This window comes from Callospermophilus lateralis, chromosome 14 (genome assembly GCF_048772815.1).
Source record: "Callospermophilus lateralis isolate mCalLat2 chromosome 14, mCalLat2.hap1, whole genome shotgun sequence".
Taxonomy (NCBI): domain Eukaryota; kingdom Metazoa; phylum Chordata; class Mammalia; order Rodentia; family Sciuridae; genus Callospermophilus; species Callospermophilus lateralis.
This window is the reverse complement of record NC_135318.1, coordinates 96,589,144-96,606,073: the sequence shown is the minus strand read 5'-3', so window position 1 is coordinate 96,606,073 and position 16,930 is coordinate 96,589,144. Positions and strand designations below refer to the sequence as shown.

The window sequence follows — 16,930 nt, the reverse complement described above, 5'->3', positions numbered from 1 at the left end:
AGAAGATGGAAAAGTGAAAGTTGTAAGATTCTTATACATGAAGTGGTGTGATGTTATCTGAAGACAGACTGTGATTAAATTAAGAATGCATATTGTGTTGTAAATGCCAACTATTTATATGTATCAAAACAAAGAGATAGGGTTAGTAAGACAATAGTGGAGATAAAAATGGAACCATAAAAAAAATAAACAAAAGAAAGGGAAAAAAAGAAGAAGAGGAGGAGGAGGAAGAGGAAGAAGAGAAGGGACAAACAGAAAACAAATAGCAAGACGCCTGATTTAAATCCAACCAAATCACTAATCATATTAAATGTAAATGATCACAACACTCCAGTTCAAAGGAAAAACTTTCCAGACTTAATTAAAAACGATATTCATACATATTCTGTCTACAAGAAACCCAGGTAAACATAAGACAGACAGTTAAAGGTAAAGGAATAGGAAGAAGATAAACTATGTAGACAATAATCAAAAGCAAGCTGAAGTAAGTGAGGTGGTACATGCCTATAATCCCAGCAGCTCAGGAGGCTGAGATAGGAGGATCACAAGTTCACAGTCAGACTCAGCAACTCAGTGAGGCCCTAAGCAGCTCAGCCAGACCCTGTCTCTACATAAAATATAAAAAAGGACCGGGGATGTGGCTCAGTGGTTAAGTGACCCCGGGTTCAATCCAAAAGAATTTAACAATCCTCAAGATGCTAGACCCACTAACAGAACTTCAAGATAGGAAAAAGTATGGACAGAGATGAAAGGAGTGGGTGAATTCAAAATTAAAGTTGGAGATTTCAACCCTGTTTTCTCAATAATTTAAAGAACAAAGAGAAGATCAGTACAATATGGAAGCCCTTGAACAACACGGCTGCCCGACTCCAATTCGGTGATGTTTACAGCATACTCCACCCAACAGAAGCAAAACCTTTTTTTTTTTTTTTTTTTTTATATTCCAGCTCACCCAAACAGGTCTCAATAAATGTATAAGAGTCGAAATCATATAGTATTTCTCTGTCTACAGTGAAATTAATATGGAATTCAATAACAACAAAAAAAATGAGGAAAATCCACAAAGGTTTGGAAAGCAAACAACACATTTATAAATACCCCCATTGGCCAAAGAAGTAATGACAGGAGAAATTAGCAAACATTCTGAAGAGACTGAAAATGAAATACATCCCAGCAGCTCGGGAGGCTGAGGCAGGAGGATCACAAGTTCAAAGCCAGTCTCAGCAACTTAGCAAGACCCTGTCTCAAAAATAAATAAAATAAAAATAAAAAGGGCTGGGGATGTGGCTCAGTGGTTAAGAGCCCTGGATTCAATCCCACTACAAAAAAAAAAAAAAGAAAGAAAAGAAAATGAAATACAACATATCAAAATCCATGTGCAGCAACTAGAGAAGTATCCAGAGGGAGATTCATAAAATCACAAATTTGTTCTGTAAATAATAAAGAAATAAAGATCTTAAATCAGTGATCTAAGAATCTATTTTAAGAAACAAACTCAAGGAGAAAAAAAGGAAATAATAAAGAGTAGAATTTAATGGCATATTATACATAATATATTATAAAATATATTATACATGATATAATACTACATAATATATGTTATCATAATACATGTCATATTTTATATTACATATAATTTTATATATTTTATGTGTATATGTATGTGCGTATATGTGTGTACATATATGTGTGTGTGTGTGTATAGATACACATAAAATCAGTGAAAACAAAAAGCTGGTTCTTTGAAAAGATTAATAAAATGGATAACCTCAGCCAGGCATATTAGAAATAAAATAAATAAATAAAGTAAAATAAAGTGACCTCAGTTGTCAACATCAGGTCCATGTGCATTTAAAGAAATCGAATGCCTCGTTTAAAACCTTCTCACAGAGAAGAAAACTCCCAGCTCAGATGGCTTCAGGAGCAAATTCTGCCAAACATGTACAAGGAAGACGGTACCCAGTCTTCACAATATCTTCCAGAAAGTAGAAGAAGAAAGAATTTCCCTACAATCCTTGACATCTGAGGAGAGGGACAAGGGACCCAGAGGCTGCCTGGTGGTGTCCCTCCCAGATCTGCAGCCCAGGCTACTCCCTGCAGGCAGTCAGCTCCAAACCCTGAGCAGAGGCAGCTGCAGACATGAGGCTGCTGGGTAGGAAAGGCTGTGCTCTGGGGGTAAAGGCCCCGTAGGAGGGTGCCTGCAGCCTAAGGGTGCCTAACAGAAAGCACAGGAGGAGGGAGGCATCTCGTGTTCAAGTGGCTATTGAAGGCTGGTACTGGTTAAAGCTCATTAGATTTAGCATCTTAACTAATCCATTAAACAAATTTATGAATGGCATTACTGTCCCCACTTGATAAACGAGGAACCCGATACCCAAAGACATTAACTAACTCCTCTAGGGTCACACAGCAAGTGGCAGAGCTGAGATTACAATCCAGCTCCCTCAGATCTCAGACCCCACACGTCTAAGTACATTTGGTCTTCGGGATCTCACACTGTCCCCTGTTCCCTGGGATCATCCTCCCGGGGCCCTCTTGGGGCTGCAGCATGAACACCATCAGATTTTAAGAACCCATCCACACCTAGAGGGATGACAGGAAGTTACTTTTAGTTGATTTTTATATACATGTTTCAACTGCTTTCTAAGATTGCCCAATGTTGCAACAGGTACAATGAAATGCTTTTGAAAGAGAACATTCAAGAGTCGAAGGCAAGGGAAATGCAGTATGCAATATACCTGTGGCCCCCGAAACCCAGGGCCTAGCCTCCTGCAGGAACGTGAAGCATGACCACTGTGAGCCACACCTCTGCTCTTCATAAGAACCTGCACTGGCACCAAGGCAGGATGGAACCGGAATCCACAGATGTGCCCTTGCTGTCAACAAGGCCATCATGAACCAGGGGACAAGTCATCTCGACTTAACAGTGTTTAATGGCTACTTCATGTTTTTTTTTTCTTTTTTTTTTTTTTTTTTTTTTGGTACCAGGGATTGAAGCCAGAGGCTCTTAACCACTGAGCCACGTCCTCAGCCCTTTTATATATTTTATTTAGACACAGGGTCTCACTAAGTTGCTGAGGCTGGCTTTGAACTTGCAAACCTCCTGGGAACACACCAACCTCCTCCGGATCCGGGCCAGCACTGTGTGGACTCTGTCACTGTACCACCTGAACTTCTCCTTGGTGATGTTGACGTGGACCAAGCTCCCATCCTTCCAGGCAGCGTGGATGAAATTGTTGCAGTATTTTGCATGGACTGTCTTCTTCTTGCTCTCCTAAGGTAGGGGCAAGGACAGAAACCATTCAGAGAAGAAAGGTCCCCAGGATGATACCTCCACCTCTGCCTTATTGAAATGGCCCTTGGTACTCATCCCCACCATCAAATCATTCAATCATTAATTCACATTAATATACACGCTCTTGGGCCTGCTCCACAGGGTGCTAGGTGTCATGCACAGTGGTCAGAAAGACATGCCTGGTCCCATCTGTGCCCCAGAGGAGTCAATGATTCCAGCAAGAGGGAGACAATACAGAGAGAGAGAGAGAGAGAACAGTACAGATTATTAGATAACCCAGGACCTGGTACTGGGTTAAGACAGAGGGGACTAAGAAAATCTCAACAAAGAAGAAAGCTCACAGTGCGCCGGAGGGCCAGGGAGATCATGCTGAAGGAGGTGGGGCTTGAGAGTCCCCCCCAAAACCTCTTTCCATGTCTGCTCCCAGCCACCAATGAAGCCAGGGAGCCAAGAAACTCCCTCCCACATCTAGTGCTCTAGATGGGACATACAGACCTGGCTCAAGGACAGAGGCTTCCACCAGGACTGCTCTCATCAGTGACATGGTCTGTCCCTACTCCATGCCAGGCACCAGGAATACAATGCACAACCAAGACCCCCGAACCTGCCCGCATGGAGCTCACACTAGCAGGGGAAGAGCCATATCATGAGCCAAGCAGAATGTGGTAGGTCAGAAGATGCCCAGGGTTTGGGAGAAAAATATGGTAGGGAAGGAGAAGAGAGATTGCCAGGCCAGAGGGCAGAGGGCAGGACAGGTTAAAACTGAGGGGCAAAACTTCATGGAGAAGGTGAAATAGGAGCAAAGACCTGAAGGAGCCAGGAGGCCACAGGCAGGCCCCGGGGGGAGTTGGAGGGCATAGCAAGGCCAAATGCACTGAGCTGAGTTTGCCAGGCGTGTTTGTGGGATCTTGGGAAGACCAGCGTAAGACGTAGCCAGAGAGAATGGGCAAGGGAAGAAAATGTGAGATGAAGGTGGAAAAGTACAAGGAAAAGGGCCAGGGAGCAGACTCCAGAAAGTCTGGTGGCTGACGGAGAGGACGGAGAGGACGCTGGCTGACTCTCTCTGAGTGAAAGGGGAGTCCCTCTGGGTGGCAGTGGGTCCAGGAGGGCGCTGGAGGAGAATGGAAGGGGAGGAGAGAGGGCGTGTCTACAAGTCCTTTGAGGAACTGAATTCTAAAGAGAAGCCAAGGAATGAAACAAATGAAGCAAAACCAGAAGCAAATATGAGTTCAATTAAAAAAACAAAACAAAACAGAAACAGGCCCAGGATGGGAGTTTATGCATGGGGAAATAATAACAATGGGACAGGAGCAGTTTACCAAATGCAGATCTGCTGATGGAAAGCTCTAGAGACAGGGCATTATTGCTGTGAAGCAGAAAGAGAAGAACGAATGAACGAGGGCAGAGAGAGACCAGCGAAGAGGTGAGAGAGTCCCAGCCATTGCCAGCCAGTCCCCTCCACAGAGGCCCACATCAGCCTGGCTGCCCAATCTTGTCCTGGCACCTCCAGAACCACGGATGAAATAAAGATTTCCTCTTTATAAGTTAAAAATAAGGATTAAAAAAAAAAAGAGATGAGGGAGTGGGACAATTGTCCCTTACAGAGGGACAGAGGAGAGAAGAGGAGAAACAGGCAGAGCCCACCAGGCAGACACAGCTTCTATCTGCTTCATCCACATCCCAGTTTTAGGGTTGAATTCATTTTGGGGACTCATAGTCTAAATACTAGAAGTAGAACTGTCCTTTCCCCCCCCCCAATATCAACATCATTATGTGTGGATATTTTCCAAAATCCGTGTTTGTGGAAAAGAAGAGCTATACTATATCATTCTCAACCTTTGCCATGTTATTATTAGCACAAAAAAAAAATTGAGGCAAAAGTCCCCTTTTATAAGGCAAATTCTTCAAGGTGACCCCCTAAAATGTCATTTAAATTGTCAAGAAAGAGTAAGGAAGAAATCCGTCCTAGAGCTAGCTCTGGGCCTAAAGCATGGTCACGGTTCATGGTTGACCACAGCTAAATCAACAGGGATTAATAGTTTTAAATATTCAGGGTCTAATGTATTTCTAAAATGGAAATTTAGTTATGTGTAATTTCCTGATCATTACTGACTGTATAATGTCTATTAAACTAGAAAACTGTGCTGGGGCGGTGGAGAGGTGCGGGGGGGACACAAATGGGATCTTCCCTGCACGGCAGCAACGACTCTGCATCCTAGGATACGCCAGGAAACAGGTCTTGTAATCTGCATTTTTCCAATTCAATTGCATTCTGCATTTTTCTAATTTAAACTTTATATTTTTCTCCTGCAGTTTGTTGTAAGCACGCGGCAGCAAGAGGACAAGGACACAACTTGATGAAGCTGAAGCGGCTGGAGGGAAACAGCCCGTCCCGGGGCCCAGTGGTCAGCCACACAACACAGGTCAGAGACAGGAGTCTCCCCTGCCTGGATCTACATCCGTCTCAGTGGTGACCTGATGTTAAGTGGAGCCTCCACACTGTGTTTGAGGAGGGCTTTGGTTCCCTCCCCACTTGGCTCCGTGGAGCTGAGTGACCAGCAGGTCTGCTCTGGTCGGCATTTTGACTCTCACCTCTTGGTGTGGACCTGGGACTTTACTACCTCCTAAAATGGCTTTTCTCGGGTTTTAAGAATCTGGAAGGCTCAATTTATCCTGACTTTTTTTTCATATTGGGACACTTCTTAAGTCTTTCTGTACTTCTAAACTTTTGATCCCAAGTCTTTTGGTTCCTTTTCTACATGTGGCTATTTCTCAAAGTGCAGTCTCTGGACCAGTGGCTTCAGGGTCCTCTGGGGACTGTCACTTGCAAGATTTGAATATGGCTCATCCCCACCACGTTGAGACTTGGTCCCCAATGTGGCGGTGTAGGGAGGTAGGGGCCTCTAAGAGGTGATGAGGTTGTTAAGAGAGATTGGGTTTTTCTTGTGGGATTAAATCTCTGAGAACTGGGTTATTTACCCCTGGAGTGGATTGCCATAAAGAGGCAGCTACCCCTCAGTCTCTCAAGTGGGTGCTATTCCACCTGCACCCACTTTCCTTCTTTTCTGCTATGAACTGACACAGCGTGAGGACCTCACCAGAAACCAAGCAGGTGCCAGCACCATGCTTTTTGACCTGAAGAACTGTAAGATAGATAAACCTCTTTTCTTTGTAAATTTCCCAGCTTCAGGTATTTGGTAACACAAAACAAATGAAGACGTTGTTGATGCAATTCCTGGGGCTCCACTCAGACCTACTGGCTCCCGTGTGTGATGCTAGAGCGTGGAAACCACTGTGAATGAGATGATCCTTCCACTGGGAGCCAGAGTCAGGCACCGTGAGAAGCTCTGTTTCCATGAGAACCACTCAGCACCATGGAACTACAGCTTTCAACGTTCTCAATACACACTCATCTGGGGCCACAACCCTTTGGAGAAAGTGATTTTATATTTACTGGGAATCTATTATGTGCTGGCTGGGAGTCACAGGAATAATGCACCTTTGAGAGAGTGAAAAGTCAAGAACCACTGAAATGCCTGCTTTGGAGTACCCACCAGCAGCTGCTTCGTTCCATTCAATGTGGGAGACTGCAAGTCCTCTTCTTTGGACATAATGTTGAATAATTCAGACTCTGATGCCTGAATTTCTACAGGCCCAGCCAATGGCTCATCCATAATTCATGTGTCTAGTGTTCTGGTTTGGAAATGGTTTGAGCGTGTCCCCCAAGGGTCTGTGTGCTGGAAGCTTGGTCCCTAGTGTGGCAGTGTTGAGAGGTAGTGGAACCTTTAAGGAGGGGCTCTATTGGAAGGTCATGGGGACACTGCCTCTGAAGGGGATTAATGCTGGTCTTGCAGAGTGAGTTAGCATTCTCGTCGGCTGCCTGTTGTGAAGTGAAGAACCTGGCCCCCTTCTACATATGTCCGTTTCCCTTTCCACTTCTCTGCCATGTTGGGATGCAGCCAGGGGACCCTCCCCAGAAGCCAAGAAGACGAGGCTGCCCAATGGCTTGTAGCCTCCAAAACTGTGAGCTAAATAAACCTCTTTTCTTTATAAAGTTCCCAGTGTCAGGTATTCTGTTACATCAACACAAAACGGACTAAGACTACCAGAAACCATTCCCAGACTAGATCTCTTCCTCACGGGTACCACTTAGAGAAGAATAAGGCAGGAAGCGGAAGGAACCTCTTTCTTCATGGAAACATAAGTGGATTTCTCTCCTGGATGCCTTTCAATGTGGTCCTGCCCTGGGCTTCTGATCTACTAGGGTGCCCTGGGAATTCCATACCCCCCCCCAAGTTCACTTCACCTACCGCACTGGTCTGCAGGGACTCGTTCTCCGGTTTGGATTTTATCTCCATGACTCCATCAGCATGGCGGAAGGAGCAGTCAGCAAGGACATCGTAAAATGACAGCTTCTGGGCCTTCAGACCATATGTCTGTAGCCACCTCTTGGAGTCCCAGGTGTCCTCTGGATTCGACTCACTCTCCACACCTGACTCTGTTTTTGGGAATCACAGTTCATGAGCCATTCAATCCACACAGACCCTTCACGTCACACCCCCAGCTTCCTGCGCACCAGGCTGGGACGTGCCTTTGTTAGCCACGCTTCATTTTGGGAAAGCAGCTGTCCAAAGCAGGACTGGCAGAGGGTTAGTACCCAAGACTGGACAGCAGGAACCTAAGACCTCTCATCTCATTTCCTCCTCTACTGAAGACGACTGGCCTTGTGCCTGGGTGGAGCTGCATGATAGACAAGGGCCTTGTGTCAGGAGAGCATTACACTTGGGGTCAGAGGCTATGGGTTCAAGTCCTGGCTTTCTCACCTACTAGCTTGGGCTACTTGCTCAAATTTAAATGGGACACCCCACTTGACCTTTTGAACTTTGGCAGATGTCTCTACCTGCAGATGGAAGTTAGTATCTGCTAGGCATTTCTGAGTATGTTGCAATAATTCAATAAGAAAAGTCACCTGATATTTTATTTTATAATGAGGGGGAAAGAGAAGTAGGGATACACAGCCTACAGAGAGGTGAAGTCTATCAACATGCTATGCCTGGCCGGCTGCTTCCCATGAAGTCCACTGCCTTGGGGGGAATTTGTCCCTACTAAGAACATGGTCCTCAGCTCTGCTATCTCAGAAGCCTCATAGGTGAGCCCTGATGCCTGCAGCCATAGATAGGACAACTTTCCTTAGGCTCACAGATCACCAAAAACCCAGAATTTGTCAATTACCCAAATATTTCCAACTCCAGGCACAGTCCCTTTGTGTATTCCAGAAGCTGTCTGTACAGTTGTTCCCTCGGCATATGCAGGGGATTGGTACCAGGATACCAAAGTTTGTAGATGCATAAGTCTGTCATACAAAATGGTGCATATTTGCACAGAACCTGGGCACATCCTCCCTTGTCCTTTAAGTCATCCCTACGTGGCTTATCATAACTAATAATAGAATGTCAGAGCTGGGTGAATGGTTGTCAGGCTGTCTTGTTCAGGGAATAATGACAAGGGAACTATCTGCACATGTTCAGCACAGACACAATGTTTTCCAAATATTTTTGGTCCGTTGTTGTTGGTTGAATTCGCAGATGAAGAACTTGAGGATACAAAGCACTGACTGTAATTAAATAGTTGCGCTGTTAGAGAAATAAAATACTACCCACACGTACTCTTTGCTGTACATAAGGGGCTACATCATTAGCAGGAGATTCAAAGAAATAAAACACTTTAAAGGCAATTATCCCTCAATAATTGGAGCTGCCCATGAACACTGCATCTGAGCCAGGTCCTCACATTTTAATAGAGCGCCTTTGCAAGATTTCACTCTGAAGTCTGCTAGAGTTGGAACTTGTCAAAGAAGCTTATTTGGGCTTTTGAACTTTATACCAAACTAGCATCAAAAGCCCCTTTGAGCAGCACCCTGACCACTGCTGGTGTCCTTCCACCCCAGGGCCATCTCTCCCTTCCTTCTCAGGGAGCGCAGTCTGGCCTTCCCGGGGTTCCCTCCAAACCTCTTCTCAGCCCCAGGACGCAGCCCAAGAGAGGAGGGAGCCTCTCCAAGGCTGTCCTCTCTCAATAATTGTTAATTACATTGCCAGTCTCTGGTCTCCTCTTGAGACATGGGCAAGGACAGGTGGCCTCAAAGAAAAGAAAATGGGTACCTAGCACTCCCATGGCCTCCTGGTTGCTAACAGCCTCCAGGGGAGGGAAGGACCATATTTTACAACGCAAGCCAGCAGCCAGCACCTCCTGGTTGGCGCTCTTCCGGCCTTTTGGTCACCCAGTAGGCAGGGTGGGAGGAAGGGACAGGAGAAGAAAAGAAACCTGAATTCTATAAAAGGGGCACGACACCCCCACTCCTCGGGCACCAACTCTCTGGAGGATCCCCCCGCCCCCGACCCAGTCCTGATTTGTAAGACCCGGGTTTCGCTCTTTCTTCTCTGGTAGCAGAGACAGGTTCTCTTCCTCCTCCCCTCTTTCCTGATCGATAGATGTGGTAGGAAATAAAATTCTCATTCAGTTGTTTCTATAGCAGCACATGCCTCCTCTGTTTTGGGTTGTCTTCTTTTTAAAAGCTGAGAGAGCCCTTCAAGCCTGAATTCGAGTTTACCGTGAAAAGAACTTCCTAAAAACACATCCGAACCAATCCTTGCAAGGGTTTTTAAGGAGCCAAAGACTCATTTTGAACTCCTTGATTTCCTGGGGACCAGGGGGTGCAGCCCCTTGAGGGCAGGATTCAGAGTCCCAATTAACCACCCCAAGAAGGGGTTCAGGTGAAGACCCCCAACAAGGAGAGAATGGGCCACTAATCAATCACCAACGAAGAACCCAGATGCTCCCAGCCGAGGCCGGGAGGAAAGAAGTGAGAGAAATCTCCTCTTTTCAGGGCTAATTATACCAATTAGTGGCCGAGCTTCACTTTCCCCAGGAAGGGAGGGGCAGGGTGTCAGCTGGTCATTAGCGTCACTTACTAAGGGGGCCTTTCCATTCCCCTGCAGTTTTCTTAATTAAAAGTGTTACATGGATTCTCCCCCACGGAGCCCTGAGCTCACAGCAGAGGCAATGAGGGCTCTCCTCTCCCACTTGACAGATTGCTGGAGTTTTCCTTGCAGTGATGGGCAAACTCCTTGCAGTGATGGGCAAGGGGAGCAGATGGCAGAGCAGGTCACACCACAGCACTCGCTGGTCCCTCCATCCTACTTCCCCCAGCCCCTCTCCCCCTACCACTCCCCTCCCCTCTCCCTCTCCCTCCCTCCTCCTCCCTCTCCCCCTCCCTCCTCTCCCCCTCCCTCTCCCCCTCCCTCTCCCTCTCCCCCTCCCCCTCCCTCTCCCTCTCCCTCTCCCTCTCCCTGGTCCATCCTTCATTCACCTACAGCAAGGCCCAGCTCCCTGGGGGCCTGCAGGTATGAGGGCTTACTACACCAGGACTGCCCTCCCCCATCCTCCCCTGTAGAGAGCTACTTGTCTGGCCCCTCATTCCTGACACACAAGGTCCAGCCTTTCAAGGACACTATCACCAGATGAATAGACTAGAGCTCCAGACTAGGGAGCAGCCTCAGTCACTGCCGGGGGCAACACCAGGATCCACCAACACCACTTCCCCCACATGCCGGCAGCTGCTACTCAGAAAGAAGGTGCATTACACAGAAAGTTTGAGGAACTTGAAAATCAAGTTTTAAGGGTTTCTTGGTCACAGGTCTTTTCTAAACCTTTTTTTTTTTTTTTTTTTTTCTGGGAATGGGCAAGGAGGCTCCACCCCAGCAGGATTCCCCCAATGGACTTGTATTTTATAGACCACATTAGGGGACACAGTGTCCAACACCCCTACCAATCACAGGTGCCATGAGACACTGACCAAACCTTTGGCCACCACGACAGGAAGGCACAGGAAGATGATGCTGTAAGAAAGCTGAGAAAGAAGGTGGAAGGAAGCGAAGGAGGAGAGAAGGAAAACAGGATTGAGGGCCACTGGGAGGTGGGGAGAAAGACAGTAGCTCTCAGGAAATGGAAACTGGGTCCCACCTGCTGGGAAGATGGGTATGGTTTCTGCTGTGAGCCAGCTCGACAGACAGCTGCTGCAGAACCAAGGGTCCTCTGAAGGTGAGAGGAAGCCCAGCCTGGTCAGAAGCCCAGGGGACAGGTGGTGGCAGCAGGGCATGAGAGAGCAGCCAGTCCCTGAGCCATACTTATTGCCTGATATTTCCTGTGACTCTGCACTTGCTAAAAACCATGTGCTGGGCATACGTGCCGGACTGCAGAGCATCTCAGAAAAGGAAGACAGAGGAGATGGAGGAAGAGAACTGTGTCACTCAGTTTTGCATCACTGTGGCCAAAAGACCCAACAAGAACAACTTAGAGGAGGAAAGTTGTCCAGTGATGGCTCGCGGTTTCAGAGGATTCGGTCCATGGCCAGCCAACACCTTTGAGCACAGAATCATGGCAGAAGGGCATGGTGGAGGAGAGCCGCTCAGCTCACGGCAGCCAAGAAGGAGAGGGACACAGAGAAGGAGAGATATCCAGGGACCAAGTGTAGTCTGAGGCCTTGCACTGATGAGGTCAGAGCCCTCCTCATTGCCTAAAAGTTCCACTTCTGAACCTGACTGTATCGGGGGTCACGCTTCCAATACATGAGCTTTAGAGGACTTTCCACAGCAGTAGCACAGCCATATTCTACAAAACCAATGAATTCATTGAGGAGACTCTGGTAAAATTTGGGGGGCGCCCCTGGGTCTGTACACGTGAGAACCAAGGCCAAACAGGAAGCAGCGATGGGGCTGAAACCACATGTCCACCATGAAACCACCTCCAAATGGGCAGTTCTCGAGTCTGCTGAGCAGACTGTCCTAGAACCCTGGGAAGCCTACCAGAGCATGTAGCTGTGACAGTCACGAGAATGAGGAAGGATGGTGATAAATTCTAGCTCTTTCTCTCCTGGAAGATTGTAAAACCATTTTTCCTTCCTCCTCATAAAATCCAAGGAAAATCTGTTGTAAAGAGGGCTCCATAGTTTCCCCCACTTGTTGATAAACCAGTGGAAAAATGACTCCAACACTAAGTGTCCATAATTCCTGTGATCATTGGGGTGGGAGCACGAGGAAAAGGAAATAAAAAAAAAATAGAGGAAAAAAAAAAAAAAAACAAATGTCAAAATAGAGAACATAAAGTACCAGGAATGGAAAGGACCTGGGCGAGGAGCTAAGGCCCATCCAAAGACTCAAAGTCTACAGCACCTGCCGACGGCTGCTGAGCAATGAAGAGCAATAGTCAGGTGGCATCCAACCTCCATGAAGACTGAGAAGAAACCACTAACGGAGTGCAGAAGAATTTAAAAAGCCACAGTTTAATGAGCATTTGAAATAAATTGAAAGTATTTGTACCTTAAGCAACTACTTCTTTAAAAATAGCCAGGACATGGCAAGATAAGCAAATTCTAGATGTCTGGTACAATGTGGACACATTGAGATTAAGAAGTGGAAAAAAAAAAGATTAATGGCATTTGGGAAATTTAAACTGAGTGTCCTGAAATTCACAGGTCAGCAGAGAGGATTGGTTGTTGGTCTTTTTATTGTTGAATTGTAAGAATTCTTGATCTGTCTTGGATCTACAGTCGTATTATACATACAATTTACAAATATTTCTGTTATGAGTGTTATCCTTTCTCTTTCTTGACAGTGGCCACTGAAGTCTAAAACTTTGTAAATCTTTTTTGGGTCCAATTTGCTTACTTGTTTCTTTGCTTGCCAGTGATTTAGTCATAACAAGGAATCATTGCCTAACCTAACACCATAAACTGCACCTAGGTTTTCTTCCACAAGTTTTATAGTTTTTCTACTGAGGTCTTTGATCTACCTTGAGTTAAATCTTTGTATATGGTAGGAGTCGGAGTCCAAGCACAATTTTGGGGTGTAAATATCCAATTGTCCCAGCACCATTTATTGACAGATTATTCTTTCCCCATTGAAACATCTTGGCACCCTTGTCAAAATTCAATTGACAATAAATGTGTGGATTTACTTCTGTAATCTCAATCTTATTTCATTAATCTACATCTATATTTATGCCAGTAATTCACTGTCTTCACTATTGTATCTTTGTAGTACACTTGTCCTCCAACTTTGGTTTGGTTTTTTTTTCCCCCCCAAGATTATTTTTGGCTAATATGTGTCTCTTGCATTTCCATATGAATTTAGGAACAGCTTGTCAATTTCTGTGCATGGTCTTCTAGATTCCATGTCAGAGCTCTTCTGATAGAACTCAGCCCCAGCTTCTCTCCTGACGCTTTTAGTCTAGCATATTGTTTATTTTAACTGTTGTCCACAGCCTCAGGCAGCCACAAAGCTAATCAGTTACCTCTCATTGTTTTTGACAATCTCTCCCAGGCTTTTCCCACTGGGCAAGCTCTGAGTCAGGTCAAATAAAGACGATTTGCAAATGGCATCTTCCGAATAATGAGCATGCAGGTCAGATAATGAGAATTCCCTAAGAATAAGACCCGGAAGGAACTCCAGCCCCATGTTGCCCCCCTCTGATGGCTGCTGGGCTACTGATTCTCACTAGGATCACAGATGTTTATCTTCGCATTTAGTGAAGTGCTAGAAAGGGGGAGTATAAATAGGGAAAATTAAAATGCCATAAGCTTACTGTCATTATTGAGATTCAGTCACTTTTCTTGGCGAAACACTCCCCAGATTACTGCATACCTTCAGTTAGTTTCCAGATTAATTTCCAAATCAACAAGGTTCTCATTGCTTTTATGGAGGAGAGAATTCTCAGAGATCTTTAACTGCTATTTCCACCTACACATTTTTAGTGTTTTCATAATTAAAAGACTCAAAAATACTGAATGTAACTACTTATTGAATTTGTTATCCTTTTCTATAATCACTTTTTAACATGATTTTAACTTTGGCATTACATCATGCCTGGAATCATTGCATCCCAATATCTTTGCCAAACTAAATACGTCAAATCAATAAAATTCTAAGTGGCCAGCTCTCCTATGTTGGGGAAAAAAATTGAGTCTTAATTCTGAGTTGTGGAAGCATTACAGGCGACTCTAATGTAGATATTTTTCTGTGTGTATTTTTAGCCGGGGAGATACAGACTTCATTACCCATGCATGTTTGAGTCAATATCATCTTGATCCTGTCTCACACTCTCACTTCTTGCTTTATTAATCAGCCTTGTTGATATTCACTGGACTATGAAGGCGGTTCCAGGGTATAAAGCCATGCTGGAGGAAAATGTGAATTCTTGGAGACACTATTATTGTATTGAAGTGTGAGCACTGTGACCCGTGTGTAAGATGCTTCTGATTGTATAAGAAACCAGCTGTGCCCAGATCTCATTCTGCCCAGATCTCTTCTGCAGTCCTGTTTCAGCAAAGGGAGGAGACGTCTTGGGAAGGCAGCCATGTACAAGTGCTCTGTCAAGCAGTCGGTTCTGCTCTCACATTTTGCTTTCAAGTCATTGTATTGATGGGAGAGTCTTTGTCTAATGACCTGGTTGAGCATCCAATACTGGTATGTAATTGAAAACTCAAATGGTGCATTCTTTTCTATGCATATCAGAATGAAAAAAAAATCTTGGGTCAAAGATCAGAAACACGAGATCATCACTTGATGTGCCCTGTTCACCTTTATACCACGCATGTTCACTTCAGCCCCTTGGTACGTTACTCGGGCATCTGAATTTCAGGCTAGCATGTTCCTTGCCTCCCTTACTTCTCTGCTGGGTCTCTGAAGGATGCTCCGGTCTCAGTAGGTCCAAACCAACTTCATCCTCTTCCCCTTAGCTTGGTCCTCCAGCTCTTTCTCTACTTGGTGGATGGCATCAAGGAACTTACTTTTGACTCCTCCATCTCCTTCACTCCGGAGTCTTGCCAATTCAACGACCCTCACACCTGTCCGTGGATCACCTTCTTCACATTCTACCTCTCATCCTAGGATGTCATCATGTCTCATCTAAATTACATCTAACTCTCTTCCCCAATCCTTATTTGCCTCCTTCTCTCCAATGTGTCTTCCACCCAGTAGCCCAAATGATTTTTTAGAATACGAATCTGATCTTATTTCCCTGCTTAGAATCCTCTAGGGGCTGACGATTGGTATTAGCTCCAGGGACTCTACATCTTGAATGATCTGGTTCCTGCCGACCTGTCCAGACCCATCACAAGCTCTGAGCTCCAGCCACATTGATCTTCTCCAGCTCCTCTACAGCAGCACATGTCTTCCAGCCTCGGCCATGGCCTATGCCCTCCCTCTGCCAGGGATATACTATCTCTCACTCCCATCCTTTGCCTCATTTACTTACTTCCTCAACCCCCAGGTATCACCTCCAAAGTCCTTTTCCCCAGGGAAGCTTCCCTTGGCCCCAGAGAATAGCTCAGGAGCCCCCACTTCTCCTCAATCAAAATTGGTAATATACTTCTGGTGTTCATCTAATTTTCAGCTCACTGAGCCAGCAATGGTCCTCACAGGTCCTGCTCTATGAGGACCTATTCCATGTCAGTTTTACTCACCACTGTGTTCATCATCAAGCACAGCGCTACATATAATAAGCACTCAACAAAACATCACATGGATAATCCTTTTCTTAAATTATCATTACATTCTTTTTTTTTTTTTTTTTTTGGTACCAGGGATTGAACTCAGGGGCACTCAGCCACTGAGCCTTTGCCGGCACATTTTTAAGTGTTTTCCAGGTATTTTCACAACAGTCTCATCGGGTATGCACTAACATTCATCCACAGTCTGCAAATAAGGAAACTGAGGCACAGTAATAATGTAACAGGGGTTCACCTGATGCTTTGACTATATCCCTTGTGGCTTTGAAACTTACACATTTTTTTTTCTTTTTCTCAATCTTCTTTTCCCTAAACTTCTCCCCCTGATCTTCTCCTTCTGATCTCTCCTCCCTAATCTCATTCTCTGAATCACTTCTATAAAACGCCCCCTGTTCCTGCGGATGGGCAGAATCATAGTGTTTGAGACAAACAAGGGAGAGGGAGAGGGAGAGGGAGAGGGAGTTTCTCCTTTGTTAGCAAAGCAATAAACCTTCTTTTTCCTTTAGCTCAAAACTGTGTCCTCATTAATGGATTGGTGTCAGGGTCAAGGACGGAGCTTTCTGCAACAGTGAGTGTCTTTCCCAGCATCAAACGGCAGGATGGGTAAAGTGAGGTTGAATATTTCCCTAACTCTGAATCTGTGTCTAACTCTAAGTCCCTAACTCTAAATCTCCCTAACTCTAAATCGGTAAAGCCCTGCCATCCAGAGCTACCCCTCCCCCACCCCCCAAAAAATCTCAGTGGCTATTTAATACAATGTCAATGAAAATGAGCTTCATCCATCTGCTAAAAAAAAAAAAAAAAAAAAAAAAAATGTGCTCAAAGCTTGTATGAAGCTGCTGTTGGGACTGCCCACGGAGCTTGAATAAGCCTCTAAGCACTTCCTGGTCTTTTTACATTAAGTCTGATATTTTGATACTAAGTATTCTGAGTCAAATCGGGTGGAAGTCTCTGGGCTGTCTCCGTTCCTGATTAAAGCGTGACTACACACTATGATTCAGCTAATTAGCTCTGGTGGGTCACAAAATGGCTGTGAAGGTTATTCCCAATGAGGAGCCCATGAAATACCTTGA

The 16,930-nt window shown here is 45.3% G+C and overlaps 1 protein-coding gene across 4 annotated transcripts in view; it reads right to left on the bottom strand.

Moving 5' to 3' along the window:
* Window positions 1-16,930, bottom strand: part of Vwa3b (von Willebrand factor A domain containing 3B) — a 188,234-nt gene that overhangs the window by 105,259 nt on the left and 66,045 nt on the right. For all 4 annotated transcript variants that reach the window (XM_076832898.1, XM_076832894.1, XM_076832895.1 and 1 more), the window contains 2 exons: window positions 7,606-7,793; window positions 3,120-3,274 (listed from right to left, as the gene is read on the bottom strand). In XM_076832898.1, coding sequence (XP_076689013.1) covers window positions 3,120-3,274; window positions 7,606-7,793 — 343 coding nt within the window. The remainder of the gene's footprint in view (window positions 1-3,119; window positions 3,275-7,605; window positions 7,794-16,930) is intronic.